The 22320-nt window shown below is 47.3% G+C and overlaps 1 protein-coding gene across 1 annotated transcript in view; it reads left to right on the forward strand.

Annotated features, from left to right (window-relative positions):
• Positions 1-581: 581 nt before the first annotated feature.
• Positions 582-22320, forward strand: part of LOC131108074 (leucine-rich melanocyte differentiation-associated protein-like) — a 206612-nt gene continuing 184873 nt past the window's right edge. Inside the window, exons 1-2 of the mRNA XM_058058827.1 lie at positions 582-905; positions 1999-2099. Coding sequence (XP_057914810.1) covers positions 864-905; positions 1999-2099 — 143 coding nt within the window. The 5' untranslated portion in view covers positions 582-863. The remainder of the gene's footprint in view (positions 906-1998; positions 2100-22320) is intronic.

Here is a 22320-nt window from a genome sequence, read left to right on the forward strand (position 1 = left end):
GCGTATGACCTAATGTTAGCTGTCAGAGCGCGCTGATAAGTTAGCATATAGCTAACACAGTTGCATGGCGCTATGGTGTAGTACCACAATATAGTAAAACCTTTCTTTAACTATTGTGTAGTCAAAATTAACAATTTGCGGAAGAATCATTGCCTCAAATGTACTTATTGGAAATAAAAGCGTCAAGGGGTCACGGCAGTGGACTACATTCAATTCCATGCTATTGAATCCAGGGCCAACTTGAAGGTAGTGGTGGGCGGATGGATCCAAATATCGATCAATATCGACACCAACGTTGGTTGTAAGACAAAAACGTTTATAGTGCTAATAAAGTATTTTATATTTACTAGGGTTAGTAGTTTACCCTACTCAAATTCTTTCTTGAATTTTACCTTATTAATAATCTAAAAGTCAAACCACAAAAAGTCCTCCAAATGCATTCATATTGTGATCGATCCAGATTGATATGCATCCACCTTAATTACTAAAAAGTATCGTATCGGCGTTACTGGCCCTGTATTTACTTGGTATCGGACTGATACTAAATCTAGCGGTATCGCACCCCACCAGTTGAAGGCAACACAACGGCGCCTTTGTGCGCTGTAATGGCTGCGTGAAGCCTTGAGTGATACAAAAAAGAGGAAAACATGCGCTTCTGTGTGCGCCAATGATGCAGTGTCAGTGTGACACTTCCGCACAGCCGGGTCAGCTGATTGAGACACGCGGAAACCACTAACTAACTCCACTGAAGTCCACTCCACACTCCGCGTTGCTAGCAACTTGTGAGGGCTCCACGGCACACAAGCTGCTGGCTGGCGGCTCCTGGCTGGGCTGCACTTGGAGGAACACGCCGGTGGACGCCGATGGCTGCCAGGGAGGCGCCGGTGGCTTCGAATGGGACACATGTAAGTTGTTCTTGTTGTTGGATAACTTTTCATTGTAACGCGCAGGTGACGTTCAGGGACGTTCGTTTTCTTGACATCTGCGTAGTTGTCATGTGACACATGGGAACAAAGTTCCTCCAAGTGAACGTGACCGGACAGGATGCATCCACGTTGGTCAGAGGAAGTAGTAGTACTAGGTAGCAGTACCCCTCCAGTACATGCACGGCTTTCACTCTAGACATGTCCTACAGGACCCAAATGCATCCTTTTCATTTCATCTTGTAACCTACAGTTTTACTCAAATATGCAAGCAGGTCATTGGCTACTAATCTAGAACATGAACCCTTTACACGTTTACATGCTTTAAACATGGAAGCAAACAATTCCCAACTGGACTCTTTATTAGGAACACCTGCCGGTCTCAGCCTTTCAACATACAACCTATGATTGTACTCTCCTCAAAAATAGAGTAATATAGTATTCACTGATACCTCCACAGAGTAGTTTAAATATTTGTTTTGCAGAGTTGACAATATTTGAAATATTGATTACAATTAGGGGTGCATGCTAATTATCTGTCTTATATGAGGGAACATGACATCATAGCCATATCACCGATAACATTCAAACAGTATGGGACATAGTACCCATACTGTGCAGGTGAGCAAATCAAGCACTCCTTTCTTCTCTTGCCTGTGATGTTAACAGCTTAACTTATTGATTATTGGTACCATATCAGCGTTGAGATGCAGAAAGTAGTTTGAAAGAAAACATATTGTGCATCTTTAATAACAGCAAAGTATGTTTGATTGTTTTTATGGATAACATTTCAAAGTTTGTGATATTTTAATAGTATTTTGCTGCAGAATATTTGTTCAAAAAGGTTCTCCTACTTGGCCAGGTAGAGCAGGAATGCTGGTGGAAAACCAGTAGCTTGGATTAGCCTGCTGCTGTGTTTAATGTAAATGTGCGCTGGCCACGCCCCGTTGGCGCAGCGTAGGCGCGGTGCCCCGCCTGGTCTATGAAATTCGAGCCCAATGTTGTTAGTATTTGCAGTATTTGCTGATACTCAAGCCAAATATGACAGAAACTGTGATGGTCATGTCTTTGTCAGATCTCCTACATGGGCCATGATTGTCAGGACGTCCCAGACTTCCTTGGGGACGCGTACGGCCAGTTTGCGAGGAGGTTGGACTTGAGCTTCAACCAGCTCAGGTAAGAGGTCTTCACCTGATGTTCTACATCCTGCTATCTACTGGTGGTATGCTCTTCCTGTCGCTGGAACACATGCTTGTTGGGGTGGGGGGTGGGGGGTTGTTGTCACAAGACCTCATTCAGCCAATTGGAGGCAAGGAGAATAAAAGGCTGCTCTGTTGTGACGTTTAGTGATGGCGGGGAGCCGAGTGCTTTCCGTAGAATGTTTTATTGACCTGTGGCCCTCCGTGTTGGGGAGGGAATGTCAGAATGAAGTCGCCTTTCCAGGTATTTCCATCTGTGTTGTTTTCATTCGTCAACTCTCGCCCCCGTGCCTGCCGTACTGTACGTTTGACCCGTCAAGATGCTCACATGACCGCGCTGTGGAGTTAATAAGGAACATGTGATGATGTTTTCAGCTTCCTAATACAGCCCCACTCATGAAGCCTCCCTCATGGACGTGATCCCCGTTAGAATGCTACTAATCCACCGGCTTCATGCTGGCCGACTGCGGCCTTCTAGCGAGCACCTATGTCAGGCAGGTAGAGTCATGTTGGCCATCATCTACACTCCTTATCTCAGACGTGAACTTCTAAAGACCGAAAAACGAGGCAGCAAAGAATGCGCGTCATGGGACGCATCTACCCTACTAATGCTTAAAACGAGCCAAATACTGCAAGTACTACATGTTGTCATCAATGTACTATTACTACGGGCAGAAAGCTTGCTGGAGCACTTTAATTAGCTGCCCTTGGAGATGGAATAGGTGTGTCCCATGACGTGCAATCATTAGCTGCCTCTGTTTAGCTGTTTTTAAAGCTTCACAAGACACGGAAAACCTTTGTGTACTTTCTCTTGTCCACTCCTCGACCGGGCTTCATCCAAGCAGGCGTAAACACGCGCGTACGGACGTCGTCATTGCGCCTGACGTTGCCAGAGGTTGTTGTGGGTAATGTGCTGGCGTCTGTCGACACGCCGCCTCCTCCGCCATGCTGACAAGGCGTCACGACGAGGAGCCAGGCGCCACCACAAGCCAGGTAACGACCGGGATGAAGTCATGATATGGCGGCCCCGTCACGCCCACGCTTGTCCCCGTGAAAGCCGCGCTGTCAGGGCCGTCTCATCAGCGTGTTAAGACCGCGGATGTCAAGACTCCGCCGTTGTGTCACTCTTTGTTCCGGGTCAGGTGTGCACACAATGCCCCGAGTGGGCATGTGTTGTTGTGTTGACACCATTCCTGTCGCTGTTCGTCTGCGGCGGCCTTGGCGCGCTATCACGTCGGACACACGAGACGCAGGAAGCAACTCAATGCAGGGACGACATTCCGGACCTTAGACTTTGCAGCGCTTGTCTGCTTTTCCTCACAGAACACGTGATGCTGATTAGCGCTCATCTCGTCCAGTAAAACACGCCTGTCATCCGCGGCTCACATTCTAACAGGACTCGGCTGGTGCAGGCCAACACTGCTCGTTTAGTTCCTCCTTTATTGGCATGATGGGTCCCTCTACACGCGTTCATTAGCCGCCTCTTGTCTGTCAATCTGCTTTATAGCTGCAGAGCGCACACAAAGAGAAACACGCGTGTTCATGTGTCACTTATGGATTATGGAAGATGGGGCAACTGTCAAAAGATCAACTGGAGGAAAGATATCGGCATATGAAGTCTGGTGCTTGTGTGTCTCAGCCGGCATTACAGTAACATTACTGACACCTAGTGACCAGCGAGTATTATATTTGCATTCTACTTTTTGTGCTTGAAAATGCACATTTAAATAATGACACCTTCCAATAATAGGCCATATAAGCCATTAAAAAGATCGTCCTTTTATTGTGGCCAGTCTAAGGCAGTCCTGGTGCATCGTGCTACGCTGCACCTGTGAATGGTTGGGTTACGGATGCTCACTAAGATGCGGCTTCCTCTGAGGGAGAGGCCGTTCGTCTGCACAGACAAAGTTTGACACGTCACGGAAAAGCGTGAGCTCCTCCAAAAGCGCGAGCGTACGAACACGTAAACGATGATGAGAATGTGCTTTTATTTCAAATACGCTCTGGAGTCGGATCCCCCAGTCAATTCCAGCGTGAGGATTGATGTTCCTCTTGAATAAAATGTAGAATTTGTATTGCAAAGGACCTCCTGACATCGGAACGTTCCATCTGTCTGCAAAATAAGACTTTGACTTTTGCATTGCATTGCGTTGGTGCGGAGCGTGTGAGCGTGCGTGTGAGCGTGCATGTGTGCGTGCACGCTCACCCAGGGCTATGTTGGCGATGGCAGGCGTTTTGCATTTTAATGACGAATCAAGTATGCTAACTCGCATTTTTAAAAGGGAAAGTGCTCTCTGTGTCGCGCCGGCTGTCAAAATGAGATGTAAGTCGTGTGATGAAAAGAGAACAAAGAAGACAAAGTGGGGGGGCCTGCTACACTGAGAAATGAAATAAAACCTTGTATGGCCTGTCAGCTGGTGTCGTTTTATATTCATATCCAAAAGGGAGGCTGTGGTATTAGCGCTCCACTCACGCCTCACTCATCTGTCTCTCCTAATTCCTCACTTGTGTCAACACCAGGAAGGTGGGGGGGGGGGGGGTCGTTAATTGACAAACGAGTGTCACATCCCAGCAAAGGTAGGCGGGGTGTTGTGCGGCTGCTCCAGGAAGCAGCACGGGGACGGCCCCCGGGATGAGAAGTGACACGGGGAAGAGCGCCTGTCATCGTCCGGCCTAAGTGTTCAATCTGCGGGGGGGGGGGGGGGGGGGGGGCTATGCAGATAACGTGTCAGGATATGAAACTGCGGCGGTATGAAGTCTTCAAATCACTTAACCGGCGGCCAATGTGCGTGGCGCGCTGACGTGGAGCTCCCTGCGACCAGCCTGTTTAGGATAACCTGATCTGCGGCTCATAAATGAAGGAGAGATTTAAAAGGCAGCAAATAGGATCCCCGTCCGGCACGTTGATATTTAGTGGCATTCCGACACCATCCTGGAATAGAAAAAGCAAAACAGCACTGTTTTAATTTCAGCCGGTGCCGTGTGGGATGATGGACTCCTCCAGGGGAAGGAGGAGGATGCCGGCTAATGGATGCCTTGTCTCATCCCGCCGTCTCTCCAATTTCAGCTGATTTCCCTCAGACAGTTTGAGTCGTGCCGGGAAGTTGTAAAATGTCATCAGTCCTAGAGGTGAGCGTTAAGGAGGCGTCGTATTTACGATGTCGCTATGAGAGACGTGTACGTGGCACAGACGCGGCGGCGGGACGGACGTCCGTGTCGCTCCCATACGCTTTCAAAGGAACACTGCACCTTCTTTTGGAATTTTACCCGTCATCCAGAAGTCTTCTGGCACCATAATCGATAAATGGAAGAACACCATAAATGAAAGCCAACAGGCTGGATGACAAGAGGGTTCACTCTGTGCATCTGCCTCAGCACCTTGGGCATCGCCACGTGGCGAAGACGATGTGATAAATCATCCAGAAGGCTTTACTTAGCTTTTGTCTGCTGTGATTGACGTACGACACCTGATTTTGCTGAATGTAAAACTGGTACTTTGACCAAGAGACCAAGTCCTGGCTAGCAGTCCACCTGATGAAAGGTCACGAGCGTATTCCACACACAAAGTTGCTACATGTCAATCAAGGAGTGGATATGCAAATGAGCTGACGTCTGCGTTGACACGATATCAACTTCACACAATAACCAAAGTCACATGATTGATTGTCGTTTTATTTGAAGCCTAGTTTTTATATTTGAAAGCTTTTGACATTCCAATGACGATGTTAAAACGTCAAGTTGATAGCTTTTGATGAGGGGTACGGGTATGATCGTATGCTATCATATTGTTGCTAGGCAACATCACCCAGCAACAGTTGTTATGGTCACGGGCCTACACACGTCCTTCTCTCGTCTGTGCCTTCTAAAGATATACAAAGAGATAAAAGCTAAGAATGCACGTGATGGGACGCACCTATTCCACCTCCTTCATACGAAGCACATTGTTATTATTATTCTTATCCACATTGTTCCACCCAAGAACTACCTTACTGGCGTAGTGACACCTCGCCACACCACAGCGGCTAGCGACTAGGCTAGGTGTAGCCTTCCTTTCTATGTTGCTATGTGGCATCACTGCACCCAGGAAGGAAGTTCTACTAAATTACTAAAGTATGACATGTTAGCCACATGCTAACAGCAGGGATAGCAAACCTTGCTGAACGTTTTGGAGCTCTGTGGCCCTCGTGGTCTGTTTTCTTCAGAGGGCACAGGAAAGAGATGCTCATGTCTCCCATAAGGATTTGGATGCCGGGCGGCAACAAGGAAGTGAAGAGAAGAATCCATCTGACAGCAGAGCGAGTGCATCAGTAATAAATAGTTAAAAGTTCAATTCCTCCTTTTGTTAGTGCGGTCTTTCCACGGGCTTTGGCAGCCATCGGAAGATAAAAAGATGGGAAGAAGACAATATAGTTGCTTATCTTTCTGAGCCCGCAGAGCAGTTTAGTGTCTTTGTCAGTCCAAAGACAAGAGAAGGTTGCTGACAGCGGTAGAAGCATCTATTCATCACCGTCAGCGGCCATCAGCCCTCTGGAGGCTTTCCACAAGCTCCTCCTTTCTTCTTCTCGCCGTTTGTCCCGCATGTGAATGGAAAGGAACATGTTTATGTTCCTTTTGTTCACATTATATATACTGGCCAGCGATGCCATTCTTTTTATGACTGCGTCACTTCTTTCCTTTTTTATTGTATACCTGGAGACGGATGGCGTGCCACCGACACGGAGATTTACAGGCCTCCGGCTCGCAGCGGCGGCGCTTTAGAAGGGCCCGCTGACATCCAGCCAGCACTTTGGAGGAGGAGAATAAAAGCTGACATTTTATTGGCTCTAAAGTCGAGAGAGGGAGAGGAGGGAGAAGGAAAATAAAAGACATTCCGCTGCATTTGATATTTTTCAGTCATGGGGAGCGTCCAAAAGAAGAAGATTGATTGGGTATTTTTTAGGAACTTGTCAGCGCTAATAACGACAGCTATGCTTTCAATTATCACCCACTAAATATAGTCCATCCTGACATCATTTGTCACCGTGGGATGCTGCGCTATTTTAATACTTTATGTCCAGCGCCTGTTTAATCGTCCTGCCGCCGTTCGGCATGTGGCGAGGTCGGGTAGTCTTCTGGCTTCAAAGCCGTCCCGGGGATATATTTTTCCATTGACAGAATTCCAATTAGTTTTAGTACGCTCCGGCTGAATAAAATGGCTCTTAAAATGGCCAATGTTTCCCCCACGAGATGCTTTTTTCTCAGCGCGCCAAGCCGGTGATGGATCTTTTACGATTTGACCCGACGGGGCCCGAGTGGACATCCTACCCTTCCCTCCCCTCATCCAGGTCTTAGTCGCTCCCATAACCGCACCGCAGCCTCGTTTTGATAGAAACATCTGCCGGGCCGGGTGAAGATCACGACTGGCCTTCATATTTAAAGACTTATGAAATACTTTACCAGTCTGCCTGCTGTCAACGCCGGCGGCGGCCGTCAGACGTGTTAGCATGAGTCACGTGTTGACGAAGATTTGGGCAAGTCCTGGTGTCTACTCGGGTTTTTGATTGGGGGGGTGATTGAAGCACCGGGGTGTCCATCACTGCTGCTTGGACGCCGATGATGTGGACCAGTTAGGCTTTACTGGGACGCTCATCCCTCGTTTATCACTGGTTCCACACCCGGCCGTTACTTGGCACAGAAAACCTGTTTATGGCTTTAGAAATATACTTATGAATATACTTATGAACATTATTACTACCCTCTAGCTATAAATAGCACCCCAGTAGCCGCTTTTATGCTCCTATTAGGCTTTGTTTACATCACATTGCTACAGGATCACACCCAACTAGCTAACAAGCTAACTAGTTAGCCTCCATTTACTTACTGTAAAAATGATGGCTTTACTTGTTGTCTCCTCCAGGGCTTGGTTTATGTTCTTCCCATTACCCTCAGCCATCGTTGGGATAAAAGATGGAAGCAACTGGCAGGCATGGAACATATTAAACCTCAGCATGAAAAAGGGGGGCAGCCATGATTCTACTTCTCTTGGCTTAAGACCAAATGGGGGGGGGGGGGAGGAGGCCGTGCTGGAAGGAGAACAAAAACACCTCCTTTGGTTTCAGTGGAGCCCGTTTGAGCCACTTCATGGCCTTCCATCTATCTCCTCCGTGTCTTCCTGGAGGACAGGCAGGAGGTGAAAAGTGAAGGCAGATACTTGAGGCGGATTTCCACCCAACTTCGGGATGTGTGCCAGGTGGTGTGGATGTTCACGAGAGCCCCCCCCCCCCCCCCATTAGGCATCTTTCACCTCCAGCTTCTTAGCCATGGAGGCGATGCTTCATTCTGCCTTTCAGTCATACTCATCACGACCCAAACATTCTGGGGAAGGAACATGTCTCCTGAAATGTGACAGAGGCAAGGAAAAACTAGCAGAGAGAGCTAGAGGTCTGCATGTCCCGAGGCTGTCCTCCACCAAGTGCTAAGGTTCACTTCCGATTGCTTTGGTCTCGTCACTTCTTCTATTTCTGTTGGCCAACATCTCAAGGCACTTTACAGAACGGAGCAGGCCGAGAACTTTGGTGACAGAGGCAAGGAAAAACTAGCAAAGAGAGCTAGAGGTCTGCATGTCCCGAGGCTGTCCTCCACCAAGTGCTATGGTTCACTTCCGATTGCTTTGGTCTCGTCACTTCTTCTATTTCTGTTGGCCAACATCTCAAGGCACTTTACAGAACGGAGCAGGCCGAGAACTTTGGTGACAGAGGCAAGGAAAAACTAGCAAAGAGAGCTAGAGGTCTGCATGTCCCGAGGCTGTCCTCCACCAAGTGCTAAGGTTCACTTCCGATTGCTTTGGTCTCGCCCAATTTCTGTTGGCCAACATCTCAAGGCACTTTACAGAACGGAGCAGGCCGAGAACTTTGGCGACAGAGGCAAGGAAAAACTCCCTCTAGCAAAAATAACCTTGATGTCCACCTTGTCCCGAACCCTTGCATCCACCAGGTGGTTCAGTTGGGCTGGTACAGTAGGCCGAGAACCACACCAAATAAAGCACTTTGGCGACAGAGGCAAGGAAAAACTGCTGATATTTGCTGATAAGTTTAAAATGCTTGCGATCCTAACAAACGCTGTTGGTCTTCTTCTGTGGTTCATGTTGGTTCGTCATCACTTACTTATCACTATTAATAGACGACACCCCGCCGCATCCCTTCAGAATAAAAGCGCCAGATGAAGTCAGGTTTTCAATGGAAGGGAAAGTAGTCCAAGTCCATTCATGCCGTCTTTCCTCCAGCAGCTTCTGTGGGCGTGTGGCGTCTCCTCTGTATTTTGTGACGCTCTTGTTGAAAGCGTCAAGCGTCTCTGACTCGGGACGGCTGTTCCAGATTCTCCTCACACCCTGCAACTCATTTCCTCTTTCCAGCTTTTTGCCACGTTCACCTTAAAAAGATGCCGAGACGGGTTTGAACCGGCGCGCGTGTGTGTGTGCACGCCGCGTCTGAACAAAGAAATCAGAAAGAATGGCAGAGCAGGATGAGCGGCGGAATCAAGGGCACGAGGCGCCGTCTGACATCCGTCAGCATGGAAATATGTTTTAATGGTCAGGCGAGGCTGCAAGACATCACAAGCCGTTGCCTCACTCTTCCACCCTGGGAACACACGGAGATAAGAAGCAGCGACTGCATGTTTCATGTCCTCGCCGCTGACACGTCGCCGCGTTGGAACAAGCCTTCCTTTCGCACTCGTCTTCTGTTTTACCTCATAAAACGCCGTCTCTCCATTAGGATAAACGCACGGCGTTGGCCGACGGCGTGATTAAGCCAACTACAGAGCAAACGGTTTTGTGATCTCCTCCGCCTGTCCAGACTCTTTCCCCCCACAGTGTCTCTACCGGGGGGCAATAAAGAGTTCCTTTATTTTCTCCCTCTGTCTGGATCCGAGGCCCTTGGGTCCTCCAAAGCTGGGAATGTGTCTGTACTCAGATGTTTGGAAAAAACACCAAACAGCCGATGAAGAAGGACCGGGCCAAGTTAGACGGGAGGAGGGTGCGCTATCCTCATCGGGGCAAAGTGTTGCTGTACGAGGGGGCCGGGCGGAGGGGCCCAAGAGGGTCTGAAGACTTGTGATCTGAGGGCCGTTTGTGTGTCAGCCGGATCAAAGTCGTCTGAAAAGAAGAAGAAATCCCTTTTTACCCCCCCCCCCCAACTGGCAACCGTTATTTGGGGCTGTAGGTAGGAGGGGGGAGCAAGCAGAAGATGCTTTCCATTGTTGTTCAGCCTCTTAGTGGAACTTCTACTGCTTGAGGCTTTCCGTGGTCACTGGCCAGATGGATGTTTCATTTCAGACCACTGGGTCCCCTGAATGCAACATCCTTCAAACTGCTGCGTCGCCGGGTTGCCCAGGAAGAGATATTTGGTAAACAGGAAGTCAGCTGCTGATCGTTCCTGTAAAAAAGCAGAAGTAGCCGTTTTCATTGGTTCTTACGTCAGAAAGCTAGTTTGTGCTCCGAGTTTGTAGACTGGACAAAAATACTGTGTGCTTCAAAAGATACACATGCTGTAGTAGAGGGGTCTGAAAGAAGAAGTTCTTGTCTCCGGTCTTACTTTGGTCTTGGTCGGTCTGCTTGGATGGGGTCAAATGGTCCTGCTTTTCCCCAAAAACAGTCTAGTCCATGTCGCCCCTCGCGATATCATGGCTGGATGAGCTCCCTCATGATGGTCAGATGGTTGGTTGGTTCGTCAGAAAGGAATTCCTGAATGAATGACGGTAGACTACGGTCTACCGGAAGTCAAAATAAGGTGATATGTAGTATTTTGGCCACTAGGAGGCAGTAATGGCAGGAACCATTAGCTTACATGACATTACCTTACCACTGCATCAGGTCCCGCATCCCAAAGTGAAGCGATGTTGGACGGCCATCGTTTCTGGCTTTTTGAGGTTAACTAGTTAGCTTGCTAGCTTGCATCTTTGTTCGCGAAGTCTGCCATCAGAGACAAGACTCTAACAATGTTAAAAAGCGTATCCAGAAAGTCTTAGACTGCTTTCTATGCTCTAACTAGCAAAACATTCCATTTATTAACATTGAATCCTAAATTCATTTAATGAGGTCGGTTAACCGGCACAAAGCAGGGACGCCCGTACAGCGGTACCTCGGTTTTTAAATGGGCCCGCCTTTTGTATATTCCATTTTTGATGAACATTTTGCGCCTTGGTTCTCGTACATTGGATCCTGTAAACAAACTTCCGGTTCCTTAGCTTGCCGACCCCTGGGCTAAGCTAACATCTCCAGCCAGGCTTCCTGGAATGTTAGGATGCAAAACCTCCCGAATGAAGACCCAATGACTCAAAGCTGCGCTGCTCCGGGCGTGCCGTCCCGTCCTGGAACGGGAGCGCACCGAGCTGAAGTGATGTAGCAGACGTTGCGGTTGAGACGTTGATGTTTATAGGAGCTGTTTGATAGACGGCTGATGAGGTCATGTGACATCATCCTGCTAGCATAGGGCCAAAAGAAAAAGGATTTGGAGCACAATGCCATTCTGACGCTAATCCTCATCTTGAACCCGGCGGAGTCCCGTGTAGTGTGAAATGTACACAACTGTCAGTCACACTCGCCCTCTCAGGCGGGGAGGGTGCAGGGAGCGTATCCCTCCACGGGGCCCCGGCTGGTTAAATTATAAGTTTTATAGCCAACCCCGAGGCCTCGCACAGGCAGCTAATCCCAGCAGAGGGCTAATCCGACCCCGCGTTACAGAAAATCAATGCGCCTCTTTGGTGTTGGCGTGCCATCAGGGCACGGGGACACATGTCAGACAGGCCTCCTGATTTTTTCATGAGGTGTGTTTTTTGATGTGCTGGAGGATGCTCCAGGTAGCGAGAACTGAAAAGAATATCTGGAAGCTAGAAGGGCCATGGAATGGATTTGTGATGATGATTATTTCTCTTCCATTCAGAGGCCAACTACGGGCGGCTTGTTGTGCTTCTTAAAGCGCTCGAGTGCGGTGGTGAGTGTTTCAGATGTTAGCATGCGTCATGCGGCATCACAAAGATCAAAATGGATGGATTGCAAATCTTGAATACTGAGTTGTTGATGTTGGTCTTGAACGTTCCATGGACCGTGTACTCTTGGTGTCTGACATGAAGCAGATGATGAAGGAAGCACAAACGCGGCGGGCCTGGTCCACAAACCTACGGCTATGCTAACTTGGTGCTGTTAGGAATGGAACATGTTCCCCTTTGTTCCAGATGCAAGTATGGCAACGTGCTTGACTCGGAAGACCTTTCACTAAGTCACGACGTAAACACCAAAATGCGTTTTATGATTATTATTGCAGTAGCGTCAAAGTCCTTTGATGGGATTAAATCGGCGCTGACTGACTGGAGATCAAACCGTGGGTCAGGCGGGCTGGTGTAATTTAGTCCTGCTGACTGGATCTTCTGGAAGGATTGGATCAGTCATTTAAATCGTGTCAATCTGTGTCCTTTTGCTAATAAATCTTTTTACGAGCCCAGATTGGAAAGATCCTGATGGATGCAGTGTGTGTTTTTCACATCATCTTGTCACTTTTTCTCCAGTGGGAAAATGGAATGTGACAGAGTTTAGCATAGCCTTCTCCGCTCTTCCACTCCTTTCTTATTCCCCATAATTCCTCTCCTTTTTATTTCTATTTTTGCTCATTTTCCCTTTTCGTTTGGCCCATTCGTCTTGGATGACCGGCATTTTTACCCAGACTGGCAGCTGCTGATGGTATCTTTAACAGCTGTGGACTTTCATACACGATGTCTTCCTGTTTTCCTCCTTAGCAACCCCCAATGTCAGGCTGAAGATCTGGAGGTCTCTTAGTTTGGAGGGCTTTTAGTTTGGAGGGCTTTTAGTTAGTACTTTGGAAGATGAACGGCTGGAGCTCTGCTTGTTAAACACTTTTTTTAGTATGCGTTAGCAAAGCAGGGTACTAACAAGTACTACCTTTAGTATGCATTAGCAAAGCAGGGTACTAACAAGTACTACTTTTAGTATGCGTTAGCAAAGCAGGGTACTAACAAGTACTACTTTTAGTATGCATTAGCAAAGCAGGGTACTAACAAGTACTATTTTTAGTATGCGTTAGCAAAGCAGGGTACTAACAAGTACTATTTTTAGTATGCGTTAGCTAAAGCAGGGTACTAACAAGTACTACCTTTAGTATGCGTTAGCAAAGCAGGGTACTAACAAGTACTACTTTTAGTATGCATTAGCAAAGCAGGGTACTAACAAGTACTATTTTTAGTATGCGTTAGCAAAGCAGGGTACTAACAAGTACTACTTTTAGTATGCATTAGCAAAGCAGGGTACTAACAAGTACTATTTTTAGTATGCGTTAGCAAAGCAGGGTACTAACAAGTACTACTTTTAGTATGCATTAGCAAAGCAGGGTACTAACAAGTACTATTTTTAGTATGCGTTAGCAAAGCAGGGTACTAACAAGTACTACCTTTAGTATGCATTAGCAAAGCAGGGTACTAACAAGTACTACTTTTAGTATGCGTTAGCAAAGCAGGGTACTAACAAGTACTACTTTTAGTATGCATTAGCAAAGCAGGGTACTAACAAGTACTATTTTTAGTATGCGTTAGCAAAGCAGGGTACTAACAAGTACTATTTTTAGTATGCGTTAGCTAAAGCAGGGTACTAACAAGTACTACCTTTAGTATGCGTTAGCAAAGCAGGGTACTAACAAGTACTACTTTTAGTATGCATTAGCAAAGCAGGGTACTAACAAGTACTATTTTTAGTATGCGTTAGCAAAGCAGGGTACTAACAAGTACTATTTTTAGTATGCGTTAGCTAAAGCAGGGTACTAACAAGTACTACCTTTAGTATGCGTTAGCAAAGCAGGGTACTAACAAGTACTACTTTTAGTATGCGTTAGCAAAGCAGGGTACTAACAAGTACTACTTTTAGTATGCATTAGCAAAGCAGGGTACTAACAAGTACTATTTTTAGTATGCGTTAGCAAAGCAGGGTACTAACAAGTACTATTTTTAGTATGCGTTAGCAAAGCAGGGTACTAACAAGTACTACTTTTAGTATGCGTTAGCAAAGCAGGGTACTAACAAGTACTACCTTTAGTATGCGTTAGCAAAGCAGGGTACTAACAAGTACTATTTTTAGTATGCGTTAGCAAAGCAGGGTACTAACAAGTACTATTTTTAGTATGCGTTAGCAAAGCAGGGTACTAACAAGTACTACCTTTAGTATGCATTAGCAAAGCAGGGTACTAACAAGTACTACTTTTAGTATGCGTTAGCAAAGCAGGGTACTAACAAGTACTACTTTTAGTATGCATTAGCAAAGCAGGGTACTAACAAGTACTATTTTTAGTATGCGTTAGCAAAGCAGGGTACTAACAAGTACTATTTTTAGTATGCGTTAGCTAAAGCAGGGTACTAACAAGTACTACCTTTAGTATGCGTTAGCAAAGCAGGGTACTAACAAGTACTACTTTTAGTATGCATTAGCAAAGCAGGGTACTAACAAGTACTATTTTTAGTATGCGTTAGCAAAGCAGGGTACTAACAAGTACTATTTTTAGTATGCGTTAGCAAAGCAGGGTACTAACAAGTACTACTTTTAGTATGCGTTAGCAAAGCAGGGTACTAACAAGTACTACCTTTAGTATGCGTTAGCAAAGCAGGGTACTAACAAGTACTATTTTTAGTATGCGTTAGCAAAGCAGGGTACTATCAGGGACTATTAAGGTATGCGTTAGCAAAGCAACATACTAACAGGTACTATTTTTAGTATGCGTTAGCAAAGCAGGGTACTAACAAGTACTACTTTTAGTATGCATTAGCAAAGCAGGGTACTAACAAGTACTACCTTTAGTATGCATTAGCAAAGCAGGGTACTAACAAGTACTATTTTTAGTATGCGTTAGCAAAGCAGGGTACTAGCAAGTGTTATTTTTAGTATGCGTTAGCTAAAGCAGGGTACTAACAAGTACTACCTTTAGTATGCATTAGCAAAGCAGGGTACTAACAAGTACTACTTTTAGTATGCGTTAGCAAAGCAGGGTACTAACAAGTACTATTTTTAGTATGCGTTAGCAAAGCAGGGTACTAACAAGTACTACTTTTAGTATGCGTTAGCAAAGCAGGGTACTAACAAGTACTACTTTTAGTATGCGTTAGCAAAGCAGGGTACTAACAAGTACTACTTTTAGTATGCGTTAGCAAAGCAGGGTACTAACAAGTACTATTTTTAGTATGCGTTAGCAAAGCAGGGTACTAACAAGTACTACTTTTAGTATGCGTTAGCAAAGCAGGGTACTAACAAGTACTACTTTTAGTATGCGTTAGCAAAGCAGGGTACTAACAAGTACTACTTTTAGTATGCGTTAGCAAAGCAGGGTACTAACAAGTACTATTTTTAGTATGCGTTAGCAAAGCAGGGTACTAACAAGTACTATTTTTAGTATGCGTTAGCAAAGCAGGGTACTAACAAGTACTATTTTTAGTATGCGTTAGCAAAGCAGGGTACTAACAAGTACTATTTTTAGTATGCGTTAGCAAAGCAGGGTACTAACAAGTACTATTTTTAGTATGCGTTAGCAAAGCAGGGTACTAACAAGTACTATTTTTAGTATGCGTTAGCAAAGCAGGGTACTAGCAAGTGTTATTTTTAGTATGCGTTAGCTAAAGCAGGGTACTAACAAGTACTACCTTTAGTATGCATTAGCACAGCAGGGTACTAACAAGTACTACTTTTAGTATGCATTAGCAAAAGCATGGTACTAACAGGTACTACTTTTAGTATGTGTTAGCAAAGCAGGGTACTAACAGGTACTACCTTTACTATGCGTTAGCAATGCATATTCGAGGGAGGTCCTGCGTCGGGTCCCGAGTCTGGCAGGGCCTGGGCGGGGCACAAGGCAGCCGGCATTCATTCTTGGTGGTTTTTCTTTCTCATATCAGCGTGTCATCCATCATGGATGGAGGTTTTGAGAAGAAGGGATCCTGCCGCCACCAACAGTAATTATCAGCAATCAGAGCGTATCTTCAGTAAACACGTCCATGTGAGGTTCTCATGAAGGCGTCCTTGTGACGCTAGAACCAATCATGCGTCATCATAAGACTGCTTTGCTTCATCGGATGACGCCCTTTTGTCCTCCATGTTCATCTGGCCTGGGAAGCTCTTTAGTGGCCACGTGGTCCGTGTGCTGGGGATACTTTTAGGGATACTTGTGAGTACATCCTGCTGATCACTCGAGGAACACCTCCTGTACGCCCCCCCCCCCCCCTCCAATCCCAGCATTCTGTGATGCTAACATGGATGGAGTGGATGGGAATCAGAGGAGCAGAGGGCCTCATTGCCAACGTACAGGAAGTTGCAGAAGGGCAGCGTGGTGTCATGGAGGGATGGAATGATGGAATGATGGAGTGATGGAATGATGGAGTGATGGAGGGATGGAATGATGGAATGATGGAGTGATGGAATGATGGAGTGATGGAGGGATGGAATGATGGAATGATGGAATGATGGCGTGATGGAATGATGGAGTGATGGAATGATGGAATGATGGAGTGATGGAGTGATGGAGTGATGCCCGAATGCTGTAGCCAGTGTGATTGCGGCCCCCCAGGGATGATGGCACGTGAGTGTGCTAAACATTAGCTTGGTGTTGTTAGCTCTTCTGCTAATGACACCAAAGAGCAGGTGTAGGCCAAGGAGTTTAGCGTGGATGTCTGATTAGCGGGAGTGGTGTGGGGCGGGGCGGGGTGGGGGGGGGGTATACGTCTCCTCCGCTGGTTTGTTATCGCCGTGGCTGCTTTGAGTGACTACGGCGTGCGATAAACAGAAGGCGAAGGCTGTGCATTTCCTGAGTGTGACGCTATCTGCTCATCGGCGCAGACGCCACGTCTTCCTCTGACAGCACATCCGCAATCGGCCGCCTTGTCCCGTCGCAGCTTCCGCAGGGGTGGAGGTGAGGTGTGTGTGGGGGGGGGTGCATTTTAATCCCAGCCTGTTTAATGTTTGCCCCTCCCTGGGCAATCTGGGCCAGACATCATTTTAATGGTATGTACAGTGATAAAGCCAATAAAGTGTCAGGATGATTGATAATGGGAGCGTTATAGCAATATGACTTTCCAGTTCTCCTCTGCGCTCCAATGATGGCTTCCAAATTGAATTCCTTATGCGAGCTTGCAAGGCATGCGTGTGTGCGCTGCTTTTAGCCAAAAGCATAGGTGAGAAGGAAAGGTGAGCTTATGCAACATATCATATCCCAAATAAGGAGCCTGCTGCTCAATAGATGGTTGGGGGGCTTCTGGGGGGGGTTACGCGCTAAATAAATGATATGAAGTCTTGCGTCGTCTTGGGTGTCATGTCGGCGGGCGTGCTTCTTGTCAAAGTCGGGAGGCGTACGAGGGGGAGAGGATGTTGTAAACGTGTCCAAACACGGCTGGACGTTGACACGCCGCAGACGCAGCTGATGGCGGTGATCCTGACATTCCTGCACGGTTGCTAATATCGGCGCCACAGCTGAGTTTCCCGTTTCCTTCACGTCTTGCTACTCGTACGCTGGATTATTTTGCACGTGATCTGGTCCAGCCATTTGGGAGTCTGCGGTTTCAAATGTCGCACGCCGCCCCCTGCAGGACTGGAGCTGAACTTACGACTCCAGCTGGTAGGTCCATGACGTACGTACACCACGTTATGGATTATTCTTAGGTAACATCACGTGGTTACATGGGTATGGCGTCCTCGTCTGTTTGTCATGTATTCATTGGACCAAATGCCACGTGGAGCGGCACGGCGGTCTGGTGGTTAGTGCGCAGACCTCACAGCTAGGAGACCAGGGTTCGGTTCCCGCCCTCGGCCATCTCTGTGTGGAGTTTGCATGTTCTCCCCGTGCATGCGTGGGTTTTCTCCGGGTACTCCGGTTTCCTCCCACATTCCAAAAACATGCTAGGTTAATTGGCCACTCCAAATTGTCCATAGGTATGAATGTGAGTGTGAATGGTTGTTTGTGCCCTGTGATTGGCTGGCGACCAGTCCAGGGTGTACCCCGCCTCTCGCCCGAAGACAGCTGGGATAGGCTCCAGCACCCCCCGTGACCCTCGTGAGGAAAAAGCGGTAGAAAATGAATGAATGAAAATGCCGCGTGATGAGAGGAAAAAAAACAACCGTCACCAAGAAAACTTTATTATCCATCTTGTTCTGCCACAACATTTGAAAAAGACAAAAGCTTTTCCAGAGACCTCCGTGGCGGCACAGTGGCTGCTCGGAGCCTGTGCCCGAATACAGTGCACCTTGCTGGGCCACGGCAGGTCTGCTTCTCCTGGTAGTACTCATGTACTCATGTCATGATATTTCACAAGGTCCACAAGTCCTCATCTCTGCCAGTCCTTCTTAGCTCCAGGTCTGCACCAAGTACAGCTTACTTATATATATATAGTATATATACATACATATAAAAAGTAGACAGAGAAAAGTTTTGAAAAAAACTGACACTTCCAGTATTTTATTTGTTTACATTTATCATCACATTGTCCACTTGTGTCAATAAAAGAGTATAATTGAATTGACTAGTACAATGGGACTTGTTAGTTATCAAACGTGTTGACTAAGTTGGGTTAACAAGTCAATAAATGAAAACCATTGAGTGTATATACTGTATGTATACTGTGTACTGTACTATGCTGTATACAGTATGATACATAGATGTGTTTGCTAATACTGTTAAACTTGCCGTACTGTCTTCAATGTCCCGGCAGCGGAGATGATATTTGTCCATATTTGATAGCTAGTACTTTAGCTTCCTCCGAGTGCTTGGAATGTCCCCCGCTTCCTTAAGTCACGTGGTTGATGCTCATCGATGGAGACGTTGGTTCCTATTAGCTTCCTTGTCTGCCTTCATCAACCATCACAAATAATTACATCATTACTAATGTTTTTACTGTTATTATTGAAGTATGTGACAGCATAGGAGGGGGATGTTCTGATCTCCTGTTTATATTTCCTGCCATATTGATCATAAAGTTGACTGGAGTAGTTGCGCCATCGCCTGAATATTGTTCAGTTCTCAGATGGCAAACTAGTCGGTGGTGAAGCATCAGCGCCTCTGCTGGTGCGCCAAGGACTCGTGAGTGCTAGCAAGCGCTAGCGAGCGTAAACAATGACACGAAGCCCAAAAAAAGGATACAAGAGAAGCCACCATCCATCATGTTTCTTCAGTTTGGGCAAACATCTCTCACTGTCACTCAATGCTGTCCTACTTTGGTGCTCCATCTTCATCCCCGATGAGATCATGTGACGATCGCTCATTGATTTATTGCTTTCAGTTTGGAAATCCACAGCGCTCAGTGCGAGATTGACAACACGTGTCAGTCTTGCAGTCTCGGCGGGCCAATGAAACGGCTCCTTTCATCCCGGCTAACCTCGGAGCCCGCCTCCCCTCGCCTGCCTGGATCCTGGCAGCCGTGGAAGCGCTTTGTTTTATGGAAATGCTGATTGATGACACGTCTGGCTCAGCCGCCACTTTTTGACAAAAAGTATTGATGGCTGCGCTCAGTAAAGTGTTAGTCCAGGTGACGGAGCCATCCATTTTCTACATGAGCCAGAGTCAAAGCCAGACGGGGAGAGAAACTTGAATTTGCATATTTTGGATCTCCGGAGTTGGGAGTTGGACGTGTTGGAAGTTTTAATGGCCGCATTCTAGCATTTGCTAGTAGTATTGCTTGATGAAGCTCTCCTTTGTTGACTTTACTGTAAGGAGACTTTAAAGCCAAGAGCTGCTGGACTAAAGTACTCCAGGGTTAGCATTAGCATTAGCATTAGCGTGTACAGCCATCCCTTGTTTATCACAGCGAATTAGTACCAGACTCAGTGAAGTGAATTTCAAAATACAAAAACCTTTTTATGACTTTCTAAATGCAGGTTTTAACATCTTCAGAGCCCTCTAGACATGACCTAACACCCCTATAGTCACTTTACACGCCCATTATTTATTATTCACAGCCACCGCTAGCATCACAAGTTAGATTAGATTAGATTCAACTTTATTGTTATTGCTCATGTCACTGGTACAGGGCAACAAAATGCAGTTAGCATCCAACCAAAAGTGCAATTATATAAGTACCTTAGTATTAAGTAAATGTAGAAAAAAATATGGACCAGTTAGCCTCTCAAATGTATTTATTCCAAACATAAGAAGGCGTTTCAAAGACAAAGAAGCCAAAAACGTACCACTTCCACACCGAATGAGAGCGATGTCAGCCACGGCATGTGCCGCACATGCGGGAACATGATCACGGCGGACCCGCCCCAAACGCCACAAAGCGGCGGCGCTGCCGTGCGCCTCGACAAAGGCAGATTTAACAGATGCTCGAAGGGGACCTTAACTCCTGCAATCCCGCTGTCCTGCACCCGGGGCCCCGCCCTCTAACTGCTGTATAAATAGATTGTCTTGACAGGGTAATTCATCTCCGGCCATGAAAACATCAGCTTTAAAAGACAGCTCGGCTCAGACCGCCGCTTGTTAGCGGCCAGATCAGCAGCCCAGATGCCTGGGATGGAAACTCATGAAGAGAAGATTAATTTATCTGTCAGCCATGACTTTGACAGTTGCTGTAAATTTGACTCTGGCCTGCGCTCACCGAGGGAGGGGGGGCGTTGTGTGTGTGTGTGTGTGTGTGTGTGAAGATATGACGAGCGGGAGTAACGAGTGAGAGGAGTGCTAAACATTGACAGATCGTATTGACAAGGTGTGATGCATCTCCACCAACTCTGCTTTCATGCCATGCCCCCCCCCAACCCCCCCTCACCCTCTTTTAAAAAGCAACATTCATTGGTGGGCTCAAGATGGCGGCCACATCGGGGCTGGGGGGGGCGGTGGTGTCAGGGAAGCCATTTGGCGTCTGATTGATGGTAGCAGGCGAGGCGAGCGGCGGCCATGTTCTCTGATCTCGCCAGGAGAAACCGGAGAGGTTTTTCCCTGCCGTGTATTCCTGCTCATATCGTTCACAAAATAGACGGGGAGTTTGCTCGGGGTGTGTTCATCATTCCACGGCTGTGCTCGACATGAAGATGTAAATAAAGTTTATTGAAACGTCAGTCTGCTTTTTACTGTTTAGCGAAGTCTGCATTCACTTCTGCTTTGCCGTGTCAGTCCAGCGATAGTGAAAGTGAAAAGTAAGCACGCCGTTGATGTTCTCCATAGGCAGTGTGTGCTGTAACCATGGCGACAAGGAAACTCCTCCTTTGGCGTCTTTTCTAATGGGAAGTGTGAGAATTGCTGCGAAGCCGCCTTCGGAGGAGCGAATGGAACGTGATGGGAAAAGCAGCTGGGAAGAGGGAGCGTCAGGAATGCTGCAGTACGCACGCCAGGCCACTACTTGGCGCTGTGACGTGCCGCAGGAACACGGCAGAATCGGCGAGGTATGGCGTATGTGGATGCTGGTTCAATCCCTGACTAGTCGGGTTTGGCCTGCAAGGGGGACGGAGAGGGAGTGACGGGGGTGGGCGGAGCGAGGACCGGCATGACTTGGTGGCGTAAACGTGGAGCTCGTTAAGCGAAGAAGCGGTCTGTGCTGCACTGGGTGGCGTGCGGCCTTCCCATGGGCGGATCCATGTAGCGTCTCCTGGCATTGGGAGTCTCTTCCTGATCTTGTCTTGCTTCTCATCCCGACGAGCTTCCAAACGGGATCTCACGCCAACGCAAACGGGCGAAATTTGCGTGCGATTCATCAGCATGTCTGATTGGACCCGGCGGCCCTGACGGATCTAGCCCAGGAGATATTGGGTTTTTATTGTAGATTAGCATGCTAATAGGCTTGGATTTGACAGCCCCCAGCCAGGGAGGGCTTGTTTCGGGTCGGGGAGGGGGGACCCAAAAGAGAGTCGAGTGGTGTGGGGGGGGCTCCGGGCTGGAGGAGCGTGGAAGATGTTGCTAATCAGCATGCGGAAGGAGAAAAGCTCCTGACGGAGGAGGCGACCCCGTCCCGGTAAATATGGTGACTTAGCCTCTCCTCCTTTTGTCTGCCAAAGCCCTCAGCTGTGGACTTAAGGAGTCCTTTCACCTAAGAGGAAATCAAAAGATAATCCCAAGTTTGATGTTGGGAGCAACTTTGGAGGCAAAGAGCGGGGGCGGGGGCGGGGGGGTCAATGAGTCTAAGCTGCAAACCTTTGACAAAAAAAGCTTCTGACATTGTCATTTCCTCCCCGAAAACTTCTGAGCACCGCCTTCAAACTCGTG

Source organism: Doryrhamphus excisus, chromosome 20 (genome assembly GCF_030265055.1).
Source record: "Doryrhamphus excisus isolate RoL2022-K1 chromosome 20, RoL_Dexc_1.0, whole genome shotgun sequence".
In the NCBI taxonomy this organism is placed as follows: domain Eukaryota; kingdom Metazoa; phylum Chordata; class Actinopteri; order Syngnathiformes; family Syngnathidae; genus Doryrhamphus; species Doryrhamphus excisus.